Consider the following 24,389-nt stretch of genomic DNA (forward strand, 5'->3'; position numbering starts at 1 on the left):
CTGGACCGAGAGGCACTGTCTTGGTATGGTGTCTCCGGGTTCCGGTAAATTGCAGGCACGGGGTTCTGCAAAGTTTGGGGGGTATTAATCCGTGGGGTGATTAATACCTCATCTCTGGGTCGGAGCGTTGCGGCCAGGGATTTGGTGTAGGAAAGGGTTTCTGGACCGGGCCTACATAGGGTACTTGTACAGTGTATTATTTATGTGTTACCTATTATTATTTGTTTGGGGTCGCCTGTTGGACGGCGCCCCCTGGTGTTAGAATGTTAATAATAGGTAATAAAGGCTGCTGTGGAAAATTTGTTTAACCAAAGTCGCATGCAGTCGGTGTGTTATTTATTAGGTTAAGTTGGGGGGATATGGTAAACCATCACGACCGGAGAATCCTTCCTCAGTGGTCAAGAAAGCCATGGACCCCATAGGGGGGAGGGGTGACATGACCAAAGGGAAGGGAGGGAGTGAAGGGGTTAATAAAGTGAAATAAGGGGATTATGGGACATCGTAGGGGATTGGGGGAAAAGGGTCCCTATAGGGGAGGGGGGGAGTATATAAGCTATAGGGGAGGGGTCTTACCTTCCCTTGTGATTCCGGACGGCGAAGGATTCCCACCCACCCTCCTTTGTGTTTTGTGCGTGTTTTCCAGCTATGTCGTTTTAACAATAAAACATTAATTCAATGGATAAACTGGTTGAAGAAAGTTAAAAAAAAAAAAAAAAAGAAAAATAGAAAACAAAAGGAAGACTAAGTTGGTGGGGTCATATGTTCTGTCGCAGCAGCGGGGGTAGGTCTGGTCCAGAGGCGGTTCTAAGGGATTGGTGGCTGGACCGAGAGGCACTGTCTTGGTATGGTGTCTCCGGGTTCCGGTAAATTGCAGGCACGGGGTTCTGCAAAGTTTGGGGGGTATTAATCCGTGGGGTGATTAATACCTCATCTCTGGGTCGGAGTGTTGCGGCCAGGGATTTGGTGTAGGAAAGTGTTTCTGGACCAGGCCTACATAGGGTACTTGTACAGTGTATTATTTATGTGTTTCCTATTATTATTTGTTTGGCGCCCCCTGGTGTTAGAATGTTAATAATAGGTAATAAAGGCTGCTGTGGCCAATTTGTTTAACCAAAGTCGCATGCAGTCGGTGTGTTATTTATTAGGTTAAGTTGGGGGGATATGGTAAACCATCACGACCGGAGAATCCTTCCTCAGTGGTCATGGTAATATTGGGTTTCGGAAGGTTAGGAGAGGGAGGAAACAGGAAAAGTTCAGTTTTTGACAGGTTCAGTTTTAGATAGAGGGAGGACATGATGTTGGAGACAGCGGACAGACAATCGATAGTATTTTGTAATAGTGCAGGGGTGATGTGAGGAGAAGATGTGTGCAGTTGGGTGTCATCAGCATAGAGATGGTGCTGGAAACCAAATCTGCTGATTGTTTGTCCAATAGGAGCTGTGTATAGAGAGAACAGGAGGGGGCCTAGGACTGAACCCTGAGGAACCCCGACTGTAAGGGGAAGAGGAGAGGAAGAGGAGCCGGCAAAGGATACAGTGAATGAGCGGTCAGAGAGGTAAGAGGAGAACCAGGAAAGAACGGTGTCCTTGAGCCCGATAGAGCGGAGCATAGTGAGTAGGAGCTGGTGATCCACAGTATCGAATGCAGCAGAGAGATCCAGGAGGATCAGCAGGGAGTAGTGACCAGTAGATTTAGCTGTTAGTAGATCATTAGAGACTTTAGTAAGAGCAGTTTCAGTAGAATGTAAGGAGCGGAAACCGGATTGTGGAGGGTCAAGGAGAAAATTATCTGACAGATAGCGGATTAAACAGGAGTGGACCAGACGTTCCAGGAATTTGGAGATGAATGGGAGATTAGAGACAGGTCTGTAGTTAGCGGCACAATTTTGGTCCAGGGATGTTTTTTTAAGTAATGGGTGTATGCTGGCATGTTTGAAGGAGGAGGGAAAGACACCAGAGGAGAGAGAGAGATTGAATATTTAAGTTAGGTGAGTGGTGACAGCTGGGGTGACAGATTTAAGGAGATATGAGGGAATAGGGTCACTGGTGCAGGTAGTGTGGCGAGAAGATGCGAGGAGCCTGGTGACTTCTACTACAGCCTGTTTTTCTTGTGTTTCTCCTGGCAGGTTATAACGTTGAATTTCCTGAGTTTACTCTGCGTTTTCTACCTGGGTATTTTGAAGCAACGCAAGAGGGGCAAAGCTGGCAGGAAACGTACGTCGGGGAAAGGAGAGAGTCATCCACTGCTCAGGTATTTACTGATGTTTGGCAAATGTTCAGTATTATAATGATGTTACCTTTTGCATTGAAATGGTGTTGAACATTTGAGTTCTGCAGTGATGTGTGGTATTGCCGGTCATACATTGGGAGTTTACATTTTTTACGGCCATACTCACTGCCGTGTTTGTGGCTCGTGGCTGTTCACGGACCTACTAGTTGATTGACAGGTAGAGGTGTGTTATTTGTTCTATATGCCTTATTTTAGGTGAAAAAAATCACAGATACTGTCTGTCTATCGGCTGGTAGTAGTATTTTTTGCCGGAAAAGTGCTTTGAATATAACATTTGGCTATGTGGTATTGAAACCTTTTCTTAGCGGTCCGGTTTATTGCCAGACACATGTCTTTAATATAGATGCCAATACCCCATGCCCCTATTCACTGCTTTATAGGTGAAATTCAGCTGTTTAAAAGTTCAATAACTGATTGATGGGTAGATATTGACTTCACTGACAATATTGCCACATTTTAGGTGAAAAATTAAGAAACTCTGCGTATCTATCTGCAGATAGGAATAGTGTGATTTTTTGCACTTTATTCTCTGATTTTTCACATATTTAATAAAAACTAGTAAGACGGTGAGGCACTAAAAGAAAGTCATATAATAAAATCAAAGCTTGAGGATGAATAGTATTTATTATACTACTATATTACTATATTATTATATTGTTACATGGATTAGTGTATTTTGGACAGTATGATGAGCTTTTGCACCGTATGAATTAATATAAAATTAAAAAATTGATGTTATTGTTCACTAGGACGTGCATTGCCGAACTTTTCTAACCTGAGGCAGTTTTGGATGTAATATGATCTCCTTTGTGGTGTGGTTTGTGTTTGAATAAAAAATGATAAAATAAAAATATTTGAATTTATTCTATGATATTTGTATTATTTCTCAGCGTTGCTTCAAAATACCCAGGTAGTTTACCTAAGGGTACTTTCTGTAATATAATTGCTTCTTTGAATGCTATTTTGACAGGTTTTTGGACTTTGTGTGTTTCTAATTACTCTGCGTCTTCCCCTGAAATTATAAAGAGGTATGTCGCGGGCGGAGGACGGGACGCTGCGCTCTCCCACTGCTCGGGTCCGGCTGCTGCTGGTGCCGCTGCTCGGTGGTGGCTCGAGCGGTGGGCCGGATCCCGGGGACTCGAGTGGCGTTCCTCGCCCGTGAGTGAAAAGGGGATTTGATTGGATGGTGGGGATTGGGTTATTGTCCGTGACGCCACCCATGGTTGTGGTGAAGTTGGTGAAACCACCGCTGCTCTGGACGGGGATCCCGGGAGCGGTGACAGGGAGCAGCTTTGTTGTTAGTTCTCCCATCCGTGGGTAGGGGGTTGGTTGTACCGGGGCCTGGTGATGGGGGTAGGGGTGGATGGCAGGCGGGTTACAGGGCCTGGTGAGGTGCAGGGTCGCAGGGGCAGCGCTGTGCCGCACGGCACGGTGGTACTCACTCAGCCAATGATGAAGACACAGTTCTCGGTAAAACACACGGCTGGATGGACGGGTCCCACTGACGGCTGCAGTGGTTTCTGCTCCCGGCTGGTTGATGGTGACTGCCTTTCCCTGCACCTATATACGGTAGATGGTTCCAATGGGTTCCCACCGGTAACCCGCTCCCCAGCTTGGATATGGGCTGGAGGAGCCCCTTTTGCCCGCAGGCTCTGGCCCTGAGAAACGGGTGCCTTGGCGGTGGCGATGTCTCCCTCTCTTGGTTGGACTGTTGCCTTCTGTCGGGACTTGGCTGCTGGGAAACCCAGGAGGTTCCCTTCACTAATGAATTCGGCAAATTCACGGCGACTCCTAGCCTTGCCGGGGTCCGTAAGCCCCTGCCAGATGGTGCTGACTTCTCTTTGTGTACCGGTCCGGTACCGCCGGGCCACCGCCCGTCTAACCTTGCTGATCCGTCCGGGCCATACACCCGGACCAACTTCAGTCTGCTCTACTGCCACTTCACCTCCTCTCACTTTCTCCTCTCAAACTGATCTCTCTACTTTTCCCGCCTCCAGGACTGTGAACTCCTCGGTGGGCGGGGCCAACCGCCTGGCCCACCCCCTGGTGTGGACATCAGCCCCTGGAGGAAGGCAACAAGGGTTTTGTGTCTGACTTCAGTGTGCCTGACCGGGAGTGTGGGTTGTGTGGGTCTTGTGCCCTGTGGCCCCTGGCTTGTCCAGGGCGCCACATTCCCCCTTAGTTAAATGCAGACCGTCCGCGGGCTGCCCGTCCATCACCGGTTTTATTTTCACCAACTGAAAAACATAGAAAAACGGTAAAACAGAATACATTTATAATAACATCTTCCCACATCGGGAGGTACTCTTACTTAAACGTTACGGTTACGGCTTCCGCTCTCTCCCACCGAAGCAACCTGGCCCTGATGCTGCCCCTAAGCAAACAGGCAGCACCCCTTGACCCCAGTCCAGCACAAGCTGCCCGAGCGGGTTCTGTCCTTTTCAGGGGACCCACGTCCATGGGGAACCCCTGAAACCCCCAGAGGATTGCCACCGGTTCCGGTGGTGGCTGGGCCCCAGCCTGCTCCACTGCGGGCCCTTCCTCCCCTCTGCCTCTCCGGAGGCGGTAACGGTAGAAGCCACAACAACATTATTTACATGCCACTAGTTTGTGGTCGCCTTGCAAGTTCTCAGGCTTGTCCATAAGGAGTTCCTTATGCATAATTGTAAATGGGGGTCCCAACGGGGACCAGTTGCCGGCAACGACCGGTTTCAATCAAGCAGTAAATCAGGTGACTTTTCGGTAAATCATTTGCTTATTATTTTCCAAAACTTTAAACACACTGGTGGTCCCAACGGGGGACAACTTTTAGGCGGAGGACCGCTGACTTCACTCTGCACTTTCATCATCCTCCGCCGGCCCTGGGTGGAAGAACACAGGCACCAGCCCCTCTAGCGCATAGCAGGCGCGACGGGGAAGGGCCGCCCGGTAGCCGTTATTTCCGCTCCGGGGAATGTAAGTGGCCTCCATGCCATCCAGGGCGATGACTCCTTCGTCCTCCTCTGAAACAGGCTCTGTGTCAGGACCGGAGTCACTATCATCCGACCCTGCGCCAGGCGGGTCGCCGCCAGCTGCCGCAGTCTCCGGGCTTGCCACTCTTCCGGCTACCGTTGCGAGGGGTTGCACGCCAGACGGTCCAGCATCAGCAGGGTGCACGGGCAAGGAAGACGGGGGGCAGCATAGGGGCTAGGGGTAGACCGGGTCCCTCAGCCGCAGTGGCCGGTCCCTCGGGGACATAGGGGCGTGGGTCACTCAAAAGCTCCTCCATCATGGCCTCCATTCCGTACACCCGGGCGACCGCAGCTACCTCTTCCACCTCCACGGTCCACTGTTCCATCAGTATGCATATCTGACGTCGGTAGTGTCGGCAGATCCCTGCCGTTCGGGCCCTCAGCCACGCCGCTGTTCCGGGCACCGGCTCGGTAGCCTCCGCATAGCTGGGTGGGGCAGACATCCTTTGCAGGGCTTAGCAGATTGCGGGGTCCCGGCGTCCCTGCTCATATAGCCGCGAGCTACATGCGGCCAGACGCCATCAGTCCCCCTTAGTCTTTTTCCGGCTCCTCCTCTACAGGGGCGGGGTTTTGGCCTTCGCGCCTCCACTACTCGAGGAGACGCTCGAGCGGGAATTCTTCGCGCCCAAGATGGCGGCTTCACAAATTTTTCGGCCGGACACCTCCGGCGGTCACACAAGGCGCACTTCCACCAGTCGGTAGAACGGTAGGATCCTGTTCGTGATGCCAAGTTGTCGCGGGCGGAGGAGGGGACGCTGCGCTCTCCCACTGCTCGGGTCCGGCTGCTGCTGGTGCCGCTGCTCGGTGGTGGCTCGAGCGGTGGGCCGGATCCCGGGGACTCGAGCGGCGTTCCTCGCCCGTGAGTGAAAAGGGGATTTGATTGGATGGTGGGGATTGGGTTATTGTCCGTGACGCCACCCACGGTTGTGGTGAAGTTGGTGACACCACCGCTGCTCTGGACGGGGATCCCGGGAGCGGTGACAGGGAGCAGCTTTGTTGTTAGTTCTCCCCTCCGTGGGTAGGGGGTTGGTTGTCCCGGGGCCCGGTGATGGGGGTAGGGGTGGATGGCAGGTGGGTTACAGGGCCTGGTGAGGTGCAGGGTCGCAGGGGCAGCACTGTGCCGCACGGCACGGTGGTACTCACTCAGCCAATGATGAAGACACAGTTCTCGGTAAAACACACGGCTGGATGGACGGGTCCCACTGACGGCTGCGGTGGTTTCTGCTCCCGGCAGGTTGATGGTGACTGCTTTTCCCTGCACCTATATACGGTAGATGGTTCCAATGGGTTCCCACCGGTAACCCACTCCCCAGCTTGGATATGGGCTGGAGGAGCCCCTTTTGCCCGCAGGCTCTGGTCCTGAGAAATGGGTGCCTTGGCGGTGGCGGTGTCTCCCTCTCTTGGTTGGACTGTTGCCTTCTGTCGGGACTTGGCTGCTGGGAAGGTTGTTCCCTTCACTAACGAATTCGGCAAATTCACGGTGATTCCTAGCCTTGCCGGGGTCCGTAAGCCCCTGCCAGATGGTGCTGACTTCTCTTTGTGTACCGGTCCTGGTGTGGACATCAGCCCCTGGAGGAAAGCAACAAGGGTTTTGTGTCTGACTTCGGTGTGCCTGACCGGGAGTGTGGGGTGTGTGGGTGTTGTGCTCTGTGTCCCCTGGCTTGTCCAGGGCGCCACAGGTACGTAAAGCCCTCGACGCTGCTTAGGAAGCAAAAGGTCTTAATGGTCATCTGAGTCATCCAGTTACGGTTGTGTGAGTCTGCACAGGGGCCTATAGGGACTGTGCAGTTGGGTCCTCTAGTCTGTACCGGGTGTGTCACGTGAAGTAGTTTTAAGTAAGATCTAATTTGTACATTATTTACCATATGTGCACATTTGTGTGCATAAGATTCATTTATCAGGGATTACACAGGAGCGGCCAACAGCAGATCTTACTGATTTGCCCATTTGGTGCAGCAAAATCTTCCTCAGTTGACTACTGATAGCAGCCAAGGCTGTAAGTGCCGGGATTTCTGCACGTGGAGCTCATACTCCATAGTGAATAAGTTGGGATGTCTTGAAAATTGTGCTTCCATTTTACACTATTTGCACATCAGTAACATCAGTCCATCCTTTGATTTCCATAATACATGATTTTTTTCCTTCTTGCAATATCAATGTGGAGGAAAGAAGAAATGTCACGCCAAAATAATCAGCTTGTATTTTCATGCTAGTTTGCCAGTCACACAAAAAAAAGGGAGGGTCATATATAGAGTCACTGGAAGGGTGATTATGGATGATAATAATGGAAGACTGAAGCTGCTTTACTCACAAAGAGGCAAAAAGCTTGGTGGTTATAGATATTTAAAAGAGGCAAAATGCTTGATGGTTTCTGAATCATTCTTTGTGTCTCTTATTTTCCAGTCTCGCGCACACTAACATTGTTTGTAACTGCGAGAGACGTAACGATTGCTTTCACAGCAATTGCGACTGGGCCTGAAGGTACAGTGGGCCCGCCGACCCCCGCACATCCGGGGGTGCGCATCCAACTGAAATACATTGCAGCACACAGACCCATCGGTCCCTGCACAGCGATGTGCCGGCCGCCGATTGAGGCTATTTATATTCACTGCTCCCCACCCACACAATCCATGGCATGGGGAGCAGAGAATATGTTGGCACCCGGCAGCAGACTGTGCTGTAAGTGGGCACGCCGTGCATGACAGTAACGTTGCAGAATGCCATCATCAGAGGAGGACACCGGGGAGTCGGGAGAAGGTTAGTAATAGTTTATTTTGTTTACTGTGTGAGGTACCCAGGGGTATAATATTTAGCAGAATGATGCCAGGATGCGGAAATAGAACCGTCTGGGACCATTATGGGGATATGTACACCAGGCTGGGACCATTATGGGGACATATACTGTATACCAGGATGGGGCCATTATAGGGACATTTCTACCATGATAGGGCCATGATAGGGACATATATACCAGCATGGGGGCATATATACCACGATGCAATGAAAAAAAGAAGAAAAAAATGCCAGCTTACCAAGTAAATTCAATGTATAGGCTGCTATTCCATATAGACGCTCAGCAACGGATAAATGGCAGGAGTTCTTGCCAACAATTGATATAGAAGAAGGATAGATCCAGCGAGCCAAATTTGTGATGAATAAAAAATCTTTTTCTTTATTTCAAATGTAGATTAAAAAATCTTTTCAATAGCAGCATAGTGTAAATACAGGCAGAGATTAAAAATTACTGCTGTAGAGCGCACGGCAAGGCGCGTTTCGGCTGGCAATAATAAAGGTTTAGCCGAGCGCTCTACAGCAGTAATTTTTCATCTCTGCCTAAAGATTTTTTATTCATCACAAATTTGGCTCGCTGGATCTATCCTTCTATATACCAGGATGGGGACATATACCAGGATGGGGCCAGGAAGGATGTGAACATATATACCAGGATATGGCCATGATGGGGACATATATACCAGGATGGGCCATATATTCCAGGATATTGCATATATTCCAACGGACCATACATCTGACAACAAATGGGGGGCCCAGGCTCAAACTTTCCACCAGGGCCCATAAAACTCTAGTTATGCCACTGGTGACTGCCATCCGCAATGTCTGTACTGTGATAAAATGAGCTTTTTTCCCTCTACCTGGGTTAAATTATACTGAGTGAAGCTCCTGCTGGAGCTTCTCTATAATCCTGAGTGACGCTTATTAAATCTCAAGGTGACAATCCTTAACAGAAAATGCTACTTACCCCTACATGCTGGCTAGCTATAGCACAGACATTTCCTCACTTCAGCAAAGCTGCTCCTTCTCTCTGACTTTCTTCATTGCAGAACATTGCAGTGGGGTTCTGTCACGCTCCCTGGCTCCCGTGCCATGCTCCCCGGCTCCCGTGCCACGCTCCCCGGCTCCCGTGCCACGCTCCCCGGCTCCCGTGCCACGCTCCCCGGTTCCCGTGCCACGCTCCCCAGTCCTCCACTCCACAGCCTCCCTGCTCCCTCACCTGCGTCCTCCAGGTGTCCTGATCCCTGCTCCTGTGCACCGCTTCCTGCTCTAGCTTCTAGCACCTGGGCCTCGCGCATGCGCGTTAGGGCGCGCGCGGCCATTGACCCTTTCTTAAAGGGCCAGCGTCCACTGACAGGATATTGAACACACAGGTACAGGGTATAAAGGGGTTTATTTTCCAAGTGGCCGGGGCCTGTTCTTCGTGTTTAGTAAGCTAGGAGTCAGGTCCCCCTGTGCCTTGTCCATTACTGACTTATCTGTCTCGTAGAGCCGCTCCTGCCTCGCCAACCGGTCCTGACGGTTCCAGAACTCCAGAGGGTGACTGTCCGCCATCTCTTCAGTCCCTCCCGTCTCCGATCCCTGGATCCGTGTGGTGACCGACCCCCTCGCTCAGCTGGTTCCGGATTCTGCCTGACATCACCCCGGCCTCCGAACCTGAGCCTCGCCACCCGGACTACCTGCAGAGACTCTGTGGTCCCAGGGACTTCTTCACTCCGGTCCTCTGAACGGAGTGTCCTGCTACCTGTAGTGCTCCAGCTACAGGGTACCCTGCCCTCGGTGGGGTGCTCAGTCCAGTGGATCCACCTCCTGGGCCTACCCGTCATCCTGGCCCTTACAGGTTAAGATGGCATCAATCCCTAATTTTTGGTAATAGGGCTGCAAACTCATTTTTCAACCCTCTTATAAACAGCCACTTCATTCTTTCTACACTTATATTTAACACAGTGACAAGACAAGAGATTTCTTGTGATCTGTCCATGGAGTGTTGGATTCTCATACTAGCTACATACACAATCTAACAAACAGCAATGTTGAAGTACATAAGTTTCACATCAGGCCCACTCAGTAATCTTACTTCTTCAAATCGCGGCTGGAAGTCGTCGTCTCCAGGAAATCCTCCTCCAATATCTAAGAGCCTCATTGCATGACCAACTTTCTTTCCAAGGTCAAAAACATATCTGGAATCTGCAATGGCTTGGTCAAAAGACTTTGTCTGCCTGGATTTAGTACCGATATGAAAGCTGAAGCAGAAGTTAAATATAGAAGTTACATAGACGACAAAAGTTACCAAAACTTTATTATAGAGACAAACTTATTTTAGATTAGATTTATTTAGATTTTTTAACTTTTGTGTCCCCATTTTTGCCACAGGCATCTGTAAGAGTGGATATTGTTTACTAACAAGCCCGATATTGGAAAATCCACTAACAACCTACTAGGAGCAACCTGAATTTTGCCCACTGTGGGCTGTTGATGAGGGCAAGGATTGGGCATGTTGTAGTTTGACGTACCTGATTCTTAATTTTCTAAGTAATAGACAGCATTCTTGTAACGCCCATGCCAGTGTCCCCGCGCTGTCCTGCTTTACTCCCCCGCCAGGGACGCCACTCTTCTCACCTGCCCGGCCGCCCAATGGTGGGTGCTCCATCCCCTATCTATGGTGCTGTCTCCCAGGGTCTGCACACATTGCACAGGCCGCCTGTAAATGCCTGTAGGGTTGTTACGTCACCACCGGAGTCCGCTCCATCGACTTCTGCTTCGATCACCAAGCGACGCCGTGTTCCTGCCGTGGATGGTGCTGGTGATGGAAGAGGAGTCGATGGCAGCGGCGCCAGTGGGCGCAGGCTCCGTTCATCCACTGGTCTGGGTTTCCTGGGGATCTGCAGTGCCACTGGCTGAGTGTTGGTGGCGGGTGTCTCCCAGCTGAGGTACCATCATTCAGCTATCCTATGGGAAGACACCACACCCTTTTTAATTTCCCTCCTGTCTGTTGGCCTCTGCCAGAGATAGTTCTGAGAATTCTGGCTCCTGTTGCGTCCTGTGATTTTGTGTGCTGATTACCGCTTGTTTCCTGACTACCCTCCTGCCTGGTGTTTTTTTTACCTCGCTGCCCGATCCGGTTTTGACCTCTGCTTGTTTCTGATTACGTCTTTGCCTGCCGATTCTGTCCCTGTTCCACAATTCCTGGTTTGACCCTGCCTGACGACTACTCTCTTAGACTGCAGCCTTCCAGAGGTAGTGATCTCCAGGGCCCTGTGTAATTCCAAATCCCTGTATAGGGGTTAAAGGGTTTCAGGGTTCTGGGGGTCCTGCTTGGCGAGCGGCTTCCCTCTAGCCTGTCCATTACAGCCCGTCTGAGTCTGTGGATCTAGGCAGGCGTTACAAGGGTGCGCGCGGCCAAATTCCTTATCTTAAAGAGCTAGTGCACTCAGACCTGGATTTCTTGTGTTGCCAGTGCAGCATGTGAAGGAGGCTGACTGACTGTTCATTTCAATAGCTGAGCCAGCCCCCTTCTCTGTGTCTGCTGTGACATAGAAGGGGGTGGTTTAGTTATTGAAATGTGCAAACAACCAGCCCCCTGCAAACAAATCGCTGGTCACCTGCTGACTTAAGAAACAAAAAAGAAGGGGACCTGCCTGGGATCTAGAACAGGCACTGATATTTTTTAGTGTGGTGCACTTCTCTTTTAATGCAAGACTGTTAGTAAGTTGTATATATCAATATTTTAAACTATTAAGAGTCAAGAGCATTACATTTACACCGCTAGATTCTGGGTGCTATTGGAAATTTACAGAACAGAATTAAATCTCCTACAATCTTGCAGAAAGTGGTCAAATCACCAGCTGTCAGATACAGTTGCAATCCCTGTGGAAAGACAGAAGCGGTTTATTACTGTGGCTGTCTTGACTGTACTATTGTAGATGCTTCCTTCTCACTATGCACTAATCCCTTCATCCCACAGATTCCCCTTTGAATGAAGACATGACACCCGCTTGGATAATTTGGCCAAATCGGCCTTTATTATACAAACATGACATTAAATAAATATCTTTCTTTAAAGCGAGGAGGGTTCTTGGAGCTCCAAAACCTGGCGGACGTTCCCATAAAATTGATAAACCATCCGGAGTTGTCCCCAGCCGCAAACGACCACAAGCTCGGGGACACCATGACCGGAAAACCATTTCCCTAACACCGACTCCCAGGGGACCCCACCCTGGAGAGCCCCAAAGTCTGCCAGGTAATTACCATTCCAAATAAAAGAAGGGGGGTTACCATCCACCTGATGTACAACCCCCCACCACCATTTTACCACCAACTCCAAGAACCCCACCTCACTACCGCCACCACGAGCATTACCTGATACCTCATAATGCGAGTCACCCCACCAACAAAGCGCTCGCTCCACCTTTCTGAACACCTGCTAACCACAGGTGCATCCACCGCGCCAACCTGTCCGTTCCAAGCCAAGAAACTCCCCACTTCCCTATCCACCTTAATTTCAGTCCTGTCGATCCCCTCTATCGACCGAACCACCAGTAAGGTTTTGTAGGCACAATATCCGACTGCACCATCTTCACCTCTCGGGGAGGCGGAGCATAGCTGCAGTAAACCTTGGCAAATAACTCCAATTTAATCCCCCCTAGGGGGATATCCCCACATCATTTTCACCCGTGTGCAACACCAGCACATCGGGGGCAGGATCCAACCTTAAAATGGTGAACATCCAGTGTTACCGTAGACCACTCATACCTGGAACCAGATCCAAAGCACTAGAACGTGATCTTTCAACCAACCCAGCTGGCACTCATTCCTCCCCTCATCTGCCATCAGCCCCCCCGAATTCAGGGCAGTGACCCAATTATCCAACCACCAGTGGCGCACCGCCTAGGAGAACGTAGAAAAAACGGGGGGGGGGGGGGGAACATTTTTCCTTTTTTTTTTTTTTTTTAAATTATACTTTTGCAGGAAGTCCCCCACTTGTTCCACCTTGGTTGAGGCCCAAGACCACCAATGGGTCTGAGCGATCACCCCCCCAACAAAAATCAATACCCCCTGCAACACTCTACCGACCGCCTTATCAACCTCTTTACTGCTCACAACCTGACCCCCCCATTTTTTAATATTTATTTAAGATGTATTCCGTTTGACCATTCCAACCAAACATTCCATGGGGTAGGTTAACTCCACAACAACCTGACTCAACATGCCACCTCCACTTGACGATGGAGCCACCAATTCCCCTAATTCCCCAAAGAGCAACTAAGAACAACTAGCCGAAAACCACTTCACCTCAAATGGGGGAATTACTCACTGGTCTTGGCAGTGCCCACTGTTCCAAGCAATTAACCAGTCCAGTTACATAGTTACATAGTTACTTAGGTTGAAAAAAGACCTAGGTCCATCTAGTTCAACCTTCCTCCACCAGTTAAAGGACTCATCCCGCAAATCCCTCAAAAATTGCACTAAACAGTTTAATGACATCAACCAGACATTGAAACTTACAACCAGTAGTGGTCCTGAGCCATAAATGATTAACCTCAGACCTTCCTTCAGCCGACACCCTACGTAACCAACACAGCAGTGCCCCTACCAAATCCTCCTCAGACTCCCCCGTGCCGAATTCCTGACTCCGATCCCCCGTTGCCTCACCAATCCGCCTCATATGCTAACCTAGTACCCCCAGCAAAGGATACTGTAATGCATAATAAGCCTAGTGCCCAAATACCACCTCACAAAGCTCCTCCGGCCACTTGCAGCTGGTGGACTCTGCCTCTAGTGCCAGGCACCAAAAGCTATCCCACTATCATTGAAAAGAGCATAACGCTAATTTCCAAACACCTGGTGCCTCCGCTGCCACTATCTTTGTACTTCTTTGTACTAAAGCAAAAAGGCGCCGTAACCCAAAATGCCTCCATAGCCCTGTTAACGGAGGAGAAACACCAAAAATTAGTTGCCAAAACACCCGTTGATGCAACGAAAACTGATGTTTTTATTGCTGAAGTAGTCCCCCCAATTGGAACTAGCCACTACCAAGAAAAACTCGAACAAAATCCGATTTTTGGTAAAATACTGCCTCCACCCAAGATTGTGGCTCTATGTCCATCCCCCATTTGCCCTGCTGAAAGCTCTGTCAACTAACCCAACCTGCCGCTACAGTAAAAGTTCACAATCAAAATAGACCACAAGCTTCAAAACCCTAACGACCATCCATTATAACTACCCAGGAAAATATATCCTGGCCCCCACTGCCAGGTCGTTGAAGAATTCCTCCGGCAACCGTATACAAAGCGTGGGGGCCTTGCCCCCGCCATAGCCACCTTCTCACTACCCGAAAAAATTCTGGCTATGGGCACATGCAAAAGCAAATTAAAGCATGCCCAGCAACAACCAAAGGTCTGCCACTGCATTTGATTTTTCTTATTTATTTTTTTAAATATATAACCCGCTTTGCGCACTTCAGTGAGGAAAGACACTTCCTTGTCCCGTAACCTGTACTCAATCCCCCCCTGCTCTCCATCCTCCTAGAATCAATGGAGATTCCCAAGATGTTCAGACAATTGCCAGGGCCCTTCTTTCTCTCCTGGCAAACTGCTGAACTATCCATGCCCTAGCCCTTAGCAAAGATGGCAAAAAATGGGGAGCTGACCGCCCCATGTACAGGAAGTTGTTTGTTTTTTTTTTTTTTTTTTTTTTTTTTGAGGTAAGACATCATCAGCAACCCAGCCATACTGCAACCCCCCATTCTAGAAATGAACCAAACCCTTCCAATAGGCACAAGAAAATAGGGCAAACCATAAGTAAACACCAGATCACAAAATATAAACCATCCCCAAAACAACCTAACAAATGCATGCTGTCAGGACGCCCTGGCAACGAACGGCATGTCAGAAACGATAACTCACAAGTGACCCGGAATTTATTCGGCTCCTTCTTCTGCACTACCCCTAACGAAGAAAAACCACCAGAACCAGAAATGGCAGAGATAAAACTGAACCGCCCAATACCTGCACGATACCTCGCACCAAAATTATTATTATATTTTATATACATTTACTATTATTATTATTATTATGATTCTAGAACCCACCGCAGCCTGAACCCTGGTATCTCAACGAGCCGTAAGGCCTCATCACACACAAGGACAAATCCCCGGCAGATCCGCGGCCACAGCGAAACCCCGGACACACCGCTCCATCTGTACACAGCCACAAATCTGGCACTGATTGTCCGCAACTTCACCGTGACCACCAATCCGCCGCAGATCCATCCCCGCGTGCGACAAGACCCCCAAGGATTTATGCAGTGTCACCCATCCTTCCACTGCCTGAACTGCCCATCATTTCAACACCGGGTGTGATCGCCACAAAACCAATGAACCTTCCTTGTAGCAGAACACCCCTGAACAATTCTCAGGCCCCCCCCCCTTTTTTTTTTTTTTTTTTTTTTTGTGTGTGTGCCTGGATGCTTGCAGAATGGCAAACACCTGAAGCCAGTTAGCAAAATCGAAAGTTTAACCACTCACCCTTCTCTATCTGCCCTGACACCGCGACCCCCACCACAAGATGTGGCCTAACTTGATGACCAACCGGCGACCTGCCTCAATGCCCGACCCCCAAAACGGAAACGGGGGACCCCATTGACCCGACCTTTGCCTCCTCCACACGTTCCGGCAACTCCTTCCCAAACCCTAACATGCTGCAGACCCTACTAACTGACCCCACAGAGGCCCCCCAACATGCTAAAACTAAGACCGCCGCCATTCCCCCTGGGCCTAATAAAACACCTACCCAGGAAAATCGCACTAGATGAATACACAGAACATACAATTAAACTCACCAGGCTGTGTGGGGGCATGGGACCCACCAGCCGCAACACCCGATTCCAGCCGATGACTCTCCTCAGGATGTTGAGGCACTCAAGCCGCTTGCTTAGGGAGACCCCAGCAAGCCGCCGCGCTCAAACCTAGCGGGACCACCAGGGAGCAGACTACCTGTTGAACGATCTCCCAGGACGTGGATCATCCCCTCCTAGATGACGACCTCTTCCTCGACACGGACCTCATCCGCGAAGACGAGCCCCTCCGTGCTGCTGACCTCCAACATAAAGGCGACCTCCACTGTGATGACGACAGCCTCCTCCTCAATGCTGACCTCCTTCCAGATGCCGATCCCTGCGCCGACCTCCTTACCGATAACCATTACCGAGCTGAAAATGACCTCCACATTGACCTCCAGCCAGATGATGACCTCCGCGCTGACCCCCTCACTGAAAACAACCTCCATGCTGACCGCCAGCCAGATGATGACCTCCGCGCTGACCACCTCACTGAAAACAACCTCCATGCTGACCGCCAGCCAGATGATGACCTCCGCGCTGACCTCTGTCCCCGATGACGACCTCCGCGCTGACCTATGTACCCGATGACGACCTCCGCGCTGACCTCTGTCCCCGATGACGACCTCCGCGCCGACCTCTGTCCCCGATAACGACCTCCGCGCTGACCTCTGTCCCCGATGACGACCTCCACGCCGACCTGTCCCCGATGACGACCTCCACGCCGACCTCTGTCCCCGATGACTACCTCCGCGCCGACCTCTGTCCCCGATGACGACCTCCACGCCGACCTCTGTCCCCGATGACGACCTCCGCGCCGACCCCTGACCTCGATGACGACCTCCGCGCCGACCCCTGTCTCCGATGACGACCTCCGCGCTGACCCCTGTCCCCGATGACGACCTCCGCGCTGACCTCTGTCCCCGATGACGACCTCCACGCTGACCTCTGTCCCCGATGACGACCTCCACGCTGACCTCTGCCCCCGATGACCTCTGTCTCTGAGTGTTTCTCCGGATGTCCAGTTGCTGCCACCACAAGCAGTCCCCCCACAGGTATATCACTGGGAAGGACCGCCGCCATCTTGTTGAAGCCCTGATCACTAGAGGCTTGAGGCAGAGCTTCGGTCACATGATACACCGAGGCCCCGCCCACCTCCGCAGGTCCCGGCTGCCTTGTAAGATTCCTCCCCTGTTCAATCTAAAAGCACAGGATGGAGAGATGGACAGGGAGGGTCCCCGGGGAGGGGGCTCTTGCGGCACCACTGAGACCTCAGGAGCTGCTCCTGGTGGCAGACTGTCAGGCACACTCACCCTGCGTGCCCACTGGGGAAGTGGATCTTCTGCAGCATCCCCCACAGCCGAACCTCCCAATATCTCCAGCACCTGTGCTCTGATGCAGCTCCATCCACGCTGCTGGCAGCCCCCTGCAGCTGCTCCAGAAGTTTTAAATCACCATGATTATAGTCACAGCAGGAGACGAGGTGAAAAGAGCTCAGGTCCTTTTCTGCTGGCTTCACATGCTGTTCTGATAGTACCCACCCCTTCTACTGATTCTATATTCCCAACTGATCACCCCTAGCACTTAAACCCAGCCCCTTAAACTTCTGACCCCCCACAGCCCGCGCTTTCTTTCCCTGCAACCAGTGTTAACCCCTCGTTGCCCTTCAAAGTCAGTCATGAGTCACTTTGCCCATGGCTCCGCTGTGGGCTCCGTTCAGCCTTATATTTTGCTAAGTTCTGATCTATGTAATGAATAAAAACACTGTAATTGCCAAAGCTTTAATAGGACCTGATAATCACTTGATGGGCAGGTGTCTTCAGAGAATATCAGCATGGTTGGTTCTTAGCAGATGAGTTCTGCTCTAAGTATAAAAAGTCTTAGGGGTACTTTGCACACTACGACATCGCAAGCCAATGCTGCGATGCCGAGTGCGATAGTCCCCGCTCCTGTCGTAGCTGCGATATGTGGTGATAGCTGGCGTAGCGAAAATTATCGCCACGCCAGCTTCCCATGCACTCACCTTGCCCTGCGACGTCGCTCTGGCCGGCGACCCGCCTCCTTATTAAGGGGGCGGGCCGTGCTGCGTTATAGGAACGTCACACGGCAGGTGGCCAATAGAAGCGGAGGGGCGGAGATGAGCGTGACGTAAACATCCCACCCACCTCTTTCCTTCCGCATAGCCGACAGGAGCCGCGGTGAAGGAGGTAGGAGATGTTCCTCGCTCCTGCGACTTCATGTCGCGGGCGGGGAGGAGGGTGTCAGCACACTACGCTCACCCCTTCTGCTCGGGTCCGGCGGCTGCTGCTCAGTGGTGGCTCGAGCGGTGGGCCGGATCCCGGGGGTTTCTCGAGCGGCACTCCTCGCCCGTGAGTGAAAGGGGGTTTGTTGGGTGTGGGGATGATTATTGTCCGTGACGCCACCCACGGTTGTGGTGATTTCACCACCGCTGCTCACTACGGGGATCCCGGGGATGGTGATGTGGAGCAGCCAGGTGTTGTGTTGCCCCTCCGTGGGTAGGGGTTGGTGATCCCGGGGCCCGGTGATGAGATGGGAGATGCAGGGCCTGGTGGGCGCAGGGACGCGGGGGCAGCGCTGTGCCTTGCGGCACGGTGGTACTCACTCAGCCTGAGACGTTGACACAGTTTTTACGGTAAACCAAACGGCTGGATAGACGGTCCCACGGACAGCTGCACTTGCTCTCCCAGTAGGTGACGGTGATGTCCCTTTTCCTTGCACCTTGGTGTACTTGTTGGTTGCGATGGGTCCCCACCGGTAACCCGCTCCCCGGCTTCAAGCTGGACCGGGGGAGCTCTACTCTTTGCCCGCAGGCGCTGGCCCTAAGAAACAGGTGCCTTGGCGGTGGCGGTGTCTCTTCTACACTGGCTGGGCTGTTGCCTTCAATCGGGACTTGGTTGTTGGGGGATCTACGTCCCCTTCACTGACGGATTCGGCAAATTATGGCGACTCCGAGCCTTGCCGGGGTCCGAGAGGCCCCTGCCCTGGTGCTGACTGTCCTTCGGAACACTGCTCCAGACCGCCGGGCACACAGCCTACGGGGTCCTTCCAGGAACTTCCAAACGGTCCCCCTCCAGACAGTCACCGCCGTTGCTGACCTTGCTGACCTGGTCCTACACACAGCTGGACCCTTCAGGCTTTCTTTCTTTCCTGTCACCTCACTTGCTTTTCTCCTTTACCACTTTTCTACTTTCACTACTTGTTTACTCCTTCACTTAGCTCCTCACTCCTGCTCCTCCCTGAGCTTTCTGCTGTTTACTCAAGCTCGTCCCTGAGCTGACTGCCTGGTTTCTCCCGCCTCCAGAGCTGTGTCCTCCTCGGTGGGCGGAGCCAACCGCCTGGCCCACCCCCTGGTGTGAATCATCAGCCTCTGGAGGAAGGCAACAAGGATTTTTGGTTAGCTGTGGTGTTCCTAACTGGGATGTAGGGTGTGGTGGTGTGTGACCTGTGTCCCCTGGCTTGCCCAGGGCGACACATTCCCCCTTAGCAAAATGCAGACCGTCCGCGGGCTGCCGTCCAACACCGGTTTTATTTTTTTGAAAAAGATAACATAGTAATAATATAACATATTTACATTTTTAATAATAACTCTTCCCAAGACGGGAGGCACATTTCTTAAACGTTGCATAACGGTTTACGGTTACGGTTTCCGCTCTCTCCCACCCAAGCAACCTGGCCCTGATGCTGCCCCTAAAGCCCAGGCAGCACCCCTTGACCCACAGTCCAGCACACGGTACCCGAGCGGGATCTGTCCTTCCCTCCAGAGGGTAGCCACCAGTTCCTTTGGTGGCTGGGCCCTAGCCTGCTCTGCTCAGGGCCCTCCCTCCAACCTGCCTCTCCGGAGGCGGCATTGCGGAAAACGGTAACGGTAAACAACATATTTACATGCCACTAACGTTTGTGGTTGCCCTGCAAGTTCACGGGCTTGTCCATGGATAGTTCCCATGCAAAACAACTTTTAAACGGTCCCCACGGGGACAACGGTGCCGGCTCCAGCCGGTTGCAAATCACGGTAAATCAGGTGAAACTTCGGTATCATTTTCTTATCATTTTTCAACTTTTCAAACAACAATTCACACAGACTTCTGGTCCCAACGGGGACAACTTTTAGGCGGAGGACCACCGGCTTAGCAGTCCATCCTCAATCGTGGGGCTCTAGTGCCACCTTCACATGGTGCACCGCTCTGGACCCCAATGGTAGCTCGCTGCAGGCGATCCTCTTCCATATTCATGCGGGCATGCACATCCGCTCTACACCCCTCTCGGGCATCGATCTCCCTGCGCAGCTGCTGTTGCCGTCGCTCCCAGCCGGGAGCACTTTCTGTTTGCTCCGGTTCAGCGTGTGCGAGGGACGGGCCCAGCCAGAGTCCCTCCGTGTCGGCTACGACCGGCACCTTCAGTAATGAGGGACCCCGCTGTGACATGGCCTGCTCGGCCTCCTGGCAGCTGCATCCCCGCCGTGCCTCCGGTGCATCTTTGCTGACGGCCTCAGCCTCCGGCTTCTTCCATTGAAGCGGATCAGGGTGGTCACGATCTTCTGCTGCAGGTCTGTCCGCCGGGGCGGATTTGCAGGGTACCGCTACCGGTGGTGGTGGTAGCGGGCCTAGTGGCGGGGCAGCAGCAGCCAACACGGGTAGCGGGGGAGGTAGCAGGGCGAGCGGGTATGGACCGGGTCCCTCAGCCGCGATGACCGGCCCACTAGGGGCACAGGGGCGTGGGTCACTTACCCTCCCTTCCAAGACTCCCTCCGTCTCGCGTCTCCGTATGGCCGCCACCACTTCCGCCATGTCGGCCTCCCACTCCTCCATGAGGAGCTGCATGCGGACCTGCAGACGGCTGCTTAGCTGGATGGTCCGGACTTCCACCCACGCTGCGGGGCCAGGCGCGGGGACCACGGTGTTGTTGGTCGGACTCAGCATCTTTAGCAGCGGCCCCTTCCAGGAACCAGTCAATGGCCGCAGGGTCCTGGCGTCCCCGCTGCTATAGCCGCGGCTACATGCGACCAGCCGCCATTTTGTCCCCCTTAGCTCTTTTCGGCCCCTCCTCTCTCGGGGCGGGGTTTTGGCCTTCGCGCCTTCACTACTCGAGAAGACGCTCGAGCGGGAACTTTTCGCGCCAAAGATGGCGGCTTTTGAAATTTTTCTGCCGGATACCTCCGGCGGTAACAAGGCGCACCTCTACCAGACGGCAGAGCGGTAAGATCCTGTTCGTGACGCCAAGTTGTCGCGGGCGGGGAGGAGGGTGTCAGCACACTACGCTCACCCCTTCTGCTCGGGTCCGGCGGCTGCTGCTAAGTGGTGGCTCGAGCGGTGGGCCGGATCCCGGGGGTTTCTCGAGCGGCACTCCTCGCCCGTGAGTGAAAGGGGGTTTGTTGGGTGTGGGGATGATTATTGTCCGTGACGCCACCCACGGTTGTGGTGATTTCACCACCGCTGCTCAATACGGGGATCCCGGGGATGGTGATGTGGAGCAGCCAGGTGTTGTGTTGCCCCTCCGTGGGTAGGGGTTGGTGATCCCGGGGCCCGGTGATGAGATGGGAGATGCAGGGCCTGGTGGGCGCAGGGACGCGGGGGCAGCGCTGTGCCTTGCGGCACGGTGGTACTCACTCAGCCTGAGACGTTGACACAGTTTTTACGGTAAACCAAACGGCTGGATAGACGGTCCCACGGACGGCTGCACTTGCTCTCCCAGTAGGTGACGGTGATGTCCCTTTTCCTTGCACCTTGGTGTACTTGTTGGTTGCGATGGGTCCCCACCGGTAACCCGCTCCCCGGCTTCAAGCTGGACCGGGGGAGCTCTACTCTTTGCCCGCAGGCGCTGGCCCTCAGAAACGGGTGCCTTGGCGGTGGCGGTGTCTCTTCTACACTGGCTGGGCTGTTGCCTTCAATCGGGACTTGGTTGTTGGGGGATCTACGTCCCCTTCACTGACGGATTCGGCAAATTATGGCGACTCCGAGCCTTGCCGGGGTCCGAGAGGCCCCTGCCCTGGTGCTGACTGTCCTTCGGAACACTGCTCCAGACCGCCGGGCACACAGCCTACGGGGTCCTTCCAGGAACTTCCAAACGGTCCCCCTCCAGACAGTCACCGCCGTTGCTGACCTTGCTGACCTGGTCCTACACACAGCTGGACCCTTCAGGCTTTCTTTCTTTCCTGTCACCTCACTTGCTTTTCTCCTTTACCACTTTTCTACTTTCACTACTTGTTTACTCCTTCACTTAGCTCCTCACTCCTGCTCCTCCCTGAGCTTTCTGCTGTTTACTCAAGCTCGTCCCTGAGCTGACTGCCTGGTTTCTCCCGCCTCCAGAGCTGTGTCCTCCTCGGTGGGCGGAGCCAACCGCCTGGCCCACCCCCTGGTGTGAATCATCAGCCTCTGGAGGAAGGCAACAAGGATTTTTGGTTAGCTGTGGTGTTCCTAACTGGGATGTAGGGTGTGGTGGTGTGTGACCTGTGTCCCCTGGCTTGCCCAGGGCGACACATTCACACACAGCGATGTGTGCTGCCGGAGGAATGAGGAACAACATTGGACCGTCGCAGCAAGGTAATTATGGTTTTCGCCGACGCTACACCGATGATACAATTACGACGCTTTTGCGCTCGTTAATCGTATCATCTAGGCTTTACACACTACGATGTCGAGAGCGATGCTGGAAGTGCGTCACTTTCGACATGACCCCACCGACATCGCACCTGCGATGTCGTAGTGTGCAAAGTACCCCTTAGGTATTGGAAATTTTAAGTAGCTATGTGGAAATTTTCATTTACCTGACTCCAATTACGGCTAAGTTTAGAAACTTTGCCAGTTTTAACAGATCTTCGCACTTATGTAACTGGGCACCAAATTTCTTGCTGAGGGAAGTGTGCGCTTCAGCGTCATTGACGACAATTCGGATGATCATCCTACATTAGAGGTATCATGGGGAATAAACATGAAAAAGAAATTAAATTTTACCCTAAAGTGGTGCACAAAACATTTAGTAGTAAATAACAGCAAATACTGATCTAAAACTGATGAATAATGAGGCATTTATAAAAAAGTTAGGGATATTTGGCATTCAGGTGAATCCTCAGGATGATCCTAAAATGTCCTCTGACCATTTCAGGTGACCTTAATGTGACCTTCTTTAAACTTTTGGATGCTTATGTCCACCTGTTCAATGTTTCAGGACTTTTTGCACAAATTGCTGTTCTCTAACAAGGAGCTTAATGGCAAAATTCACAACAGGTGTTTGATCCATGAATCGCTGAAAACATTTCAGGGTTCAGATAGAATTGGTATTCTATAGTCCTCCACATGATGCTGTTCACATGAGATCAAGATGACACGTAACAATTTATTATCTGTACCACGCCATTGCGGGGCTTCAAGCAGGATGTTCTCAGGCAGAAGAGGCCACATCACAGAGTGTCACCTGCAGGTTGCAACAGAGATACAGAGTGACTGGAAGAGTCACAGAAAGGCAGAGAAGTGGACGTCCTTTGGCCACATCCCACACTGATGACCGCTTCATTGTGAACAAAGCCCTGCGGACCCAGATGATGAAAGCCACACAACTCCAGTTACATTTAAGGGAGGTGAGAGGCAACCAAGTGTCATGCCAGACCATTCAAAACCATTTACATTAGCGTGGTTTGCATGCTAGCTGAGACGACCCGCAAGGTACCTGACTACACCACCAGCACAGGCGTCATCTACTCTGGGCGACGGACCAATGGGCTTCTGCTGGTCACTGATGAAAGTCAATTCACGCCGAGTAGAAGTGATGACCACCAATGATGTTGGAGAAGTCAAGTACAGCAGCACTATGCATCAGCCACTGTTGTCATCAGAGGAGCCTTTGGTGGTGTTACAGTGTGGGCCGGTGTGTCTAGTCAGTACAGAACAGCCACACACTTTGCAACAAGACCCTACCATCAGAAATCCAGTCATTTTACCACTGCATGAACAACATATGCCTAATTTCATCTTCATGCATGACAATACTCCAGTTCATTGAGATCACATCATTAGGGAACGGCTGCTGGAGACTGGGGGACCTCAGATGGAGCGGCTGCACCTTCTCCAGACCTGAATCCCATAAAAAACCTATGGAATCAATTGAGTCACTGTGTAGAAGCTCATAGCTTAGTACCCTACAACCTCAATGACCTGAGGGTCGCCCTTCAAGAAGAGTGGAATGCCATGCCTCTGCAAACAATAACTCCACTGGTGACCAGCAGGAGCTGTTGTTGTCACTGGTATGCTCAAGGTTACATGACAATGTTGAGACTTTAACATTTTTTAGTGGGGTGTACCCACCACTGGTGGTGGTTTTTCTTTCAGTAAATTGTTTGAGATGCGGAAATCACCATTGCATGCCTCTACTTAATGTCCTACTTTCATGGTAAAATATAACTGTAGTGTAAACCTTTTACATTTTACATAAATTTGAAAGCCAAATATCCCA

The 24,389-nt window shown here is 51.9% G+C and overlaps 1 protein-coding gene across 1 annotated transcript in view; it reads right to left on the bottom strand.

Moving 5' to 3' along the window:
- The window catches only part of LOC142256852 (ornithine decarboxylase-like), a 123,863-nt gene that overhangs the window by 12,272 nt on the left and 87,202 nt on the right, over positions 1-24,389 (bottom strand). The window contains exons 7-8 of the mRNA XM_075328825.1: positions 22,708-22,842; positions 10,168-10,333 (exon numbers count right to left, since the gene is read on the bottom strand). Coding sequence (XP_075184940.1) covers positions 10,168-10,333; positions 22,708-22,842 — 301 coding nt within the window. The remainder of the gene's footprint in view (positions 1-10,167; positions 10,334-22,707; positions 22,843-24,389) is intronic.

This window comes from Anomaloglossus baeobatrachus, chromosome 1, assembly GCF_048569485.1.
Source record: "Anomaloglossus baeobatrachus isolate aAnoBae1 chromosome 1, aAnoBae1.hap1, whole genome shotgun sequence".
In the NCBI taxonomy this organism is placed as follows: domain Eukaryota; kingdom Metazoa; phylum Chordata; class Amphibia; order Anura; family Aromobatidae; genus Anomaloglossus; species Anomaloglossus baeobatrachus.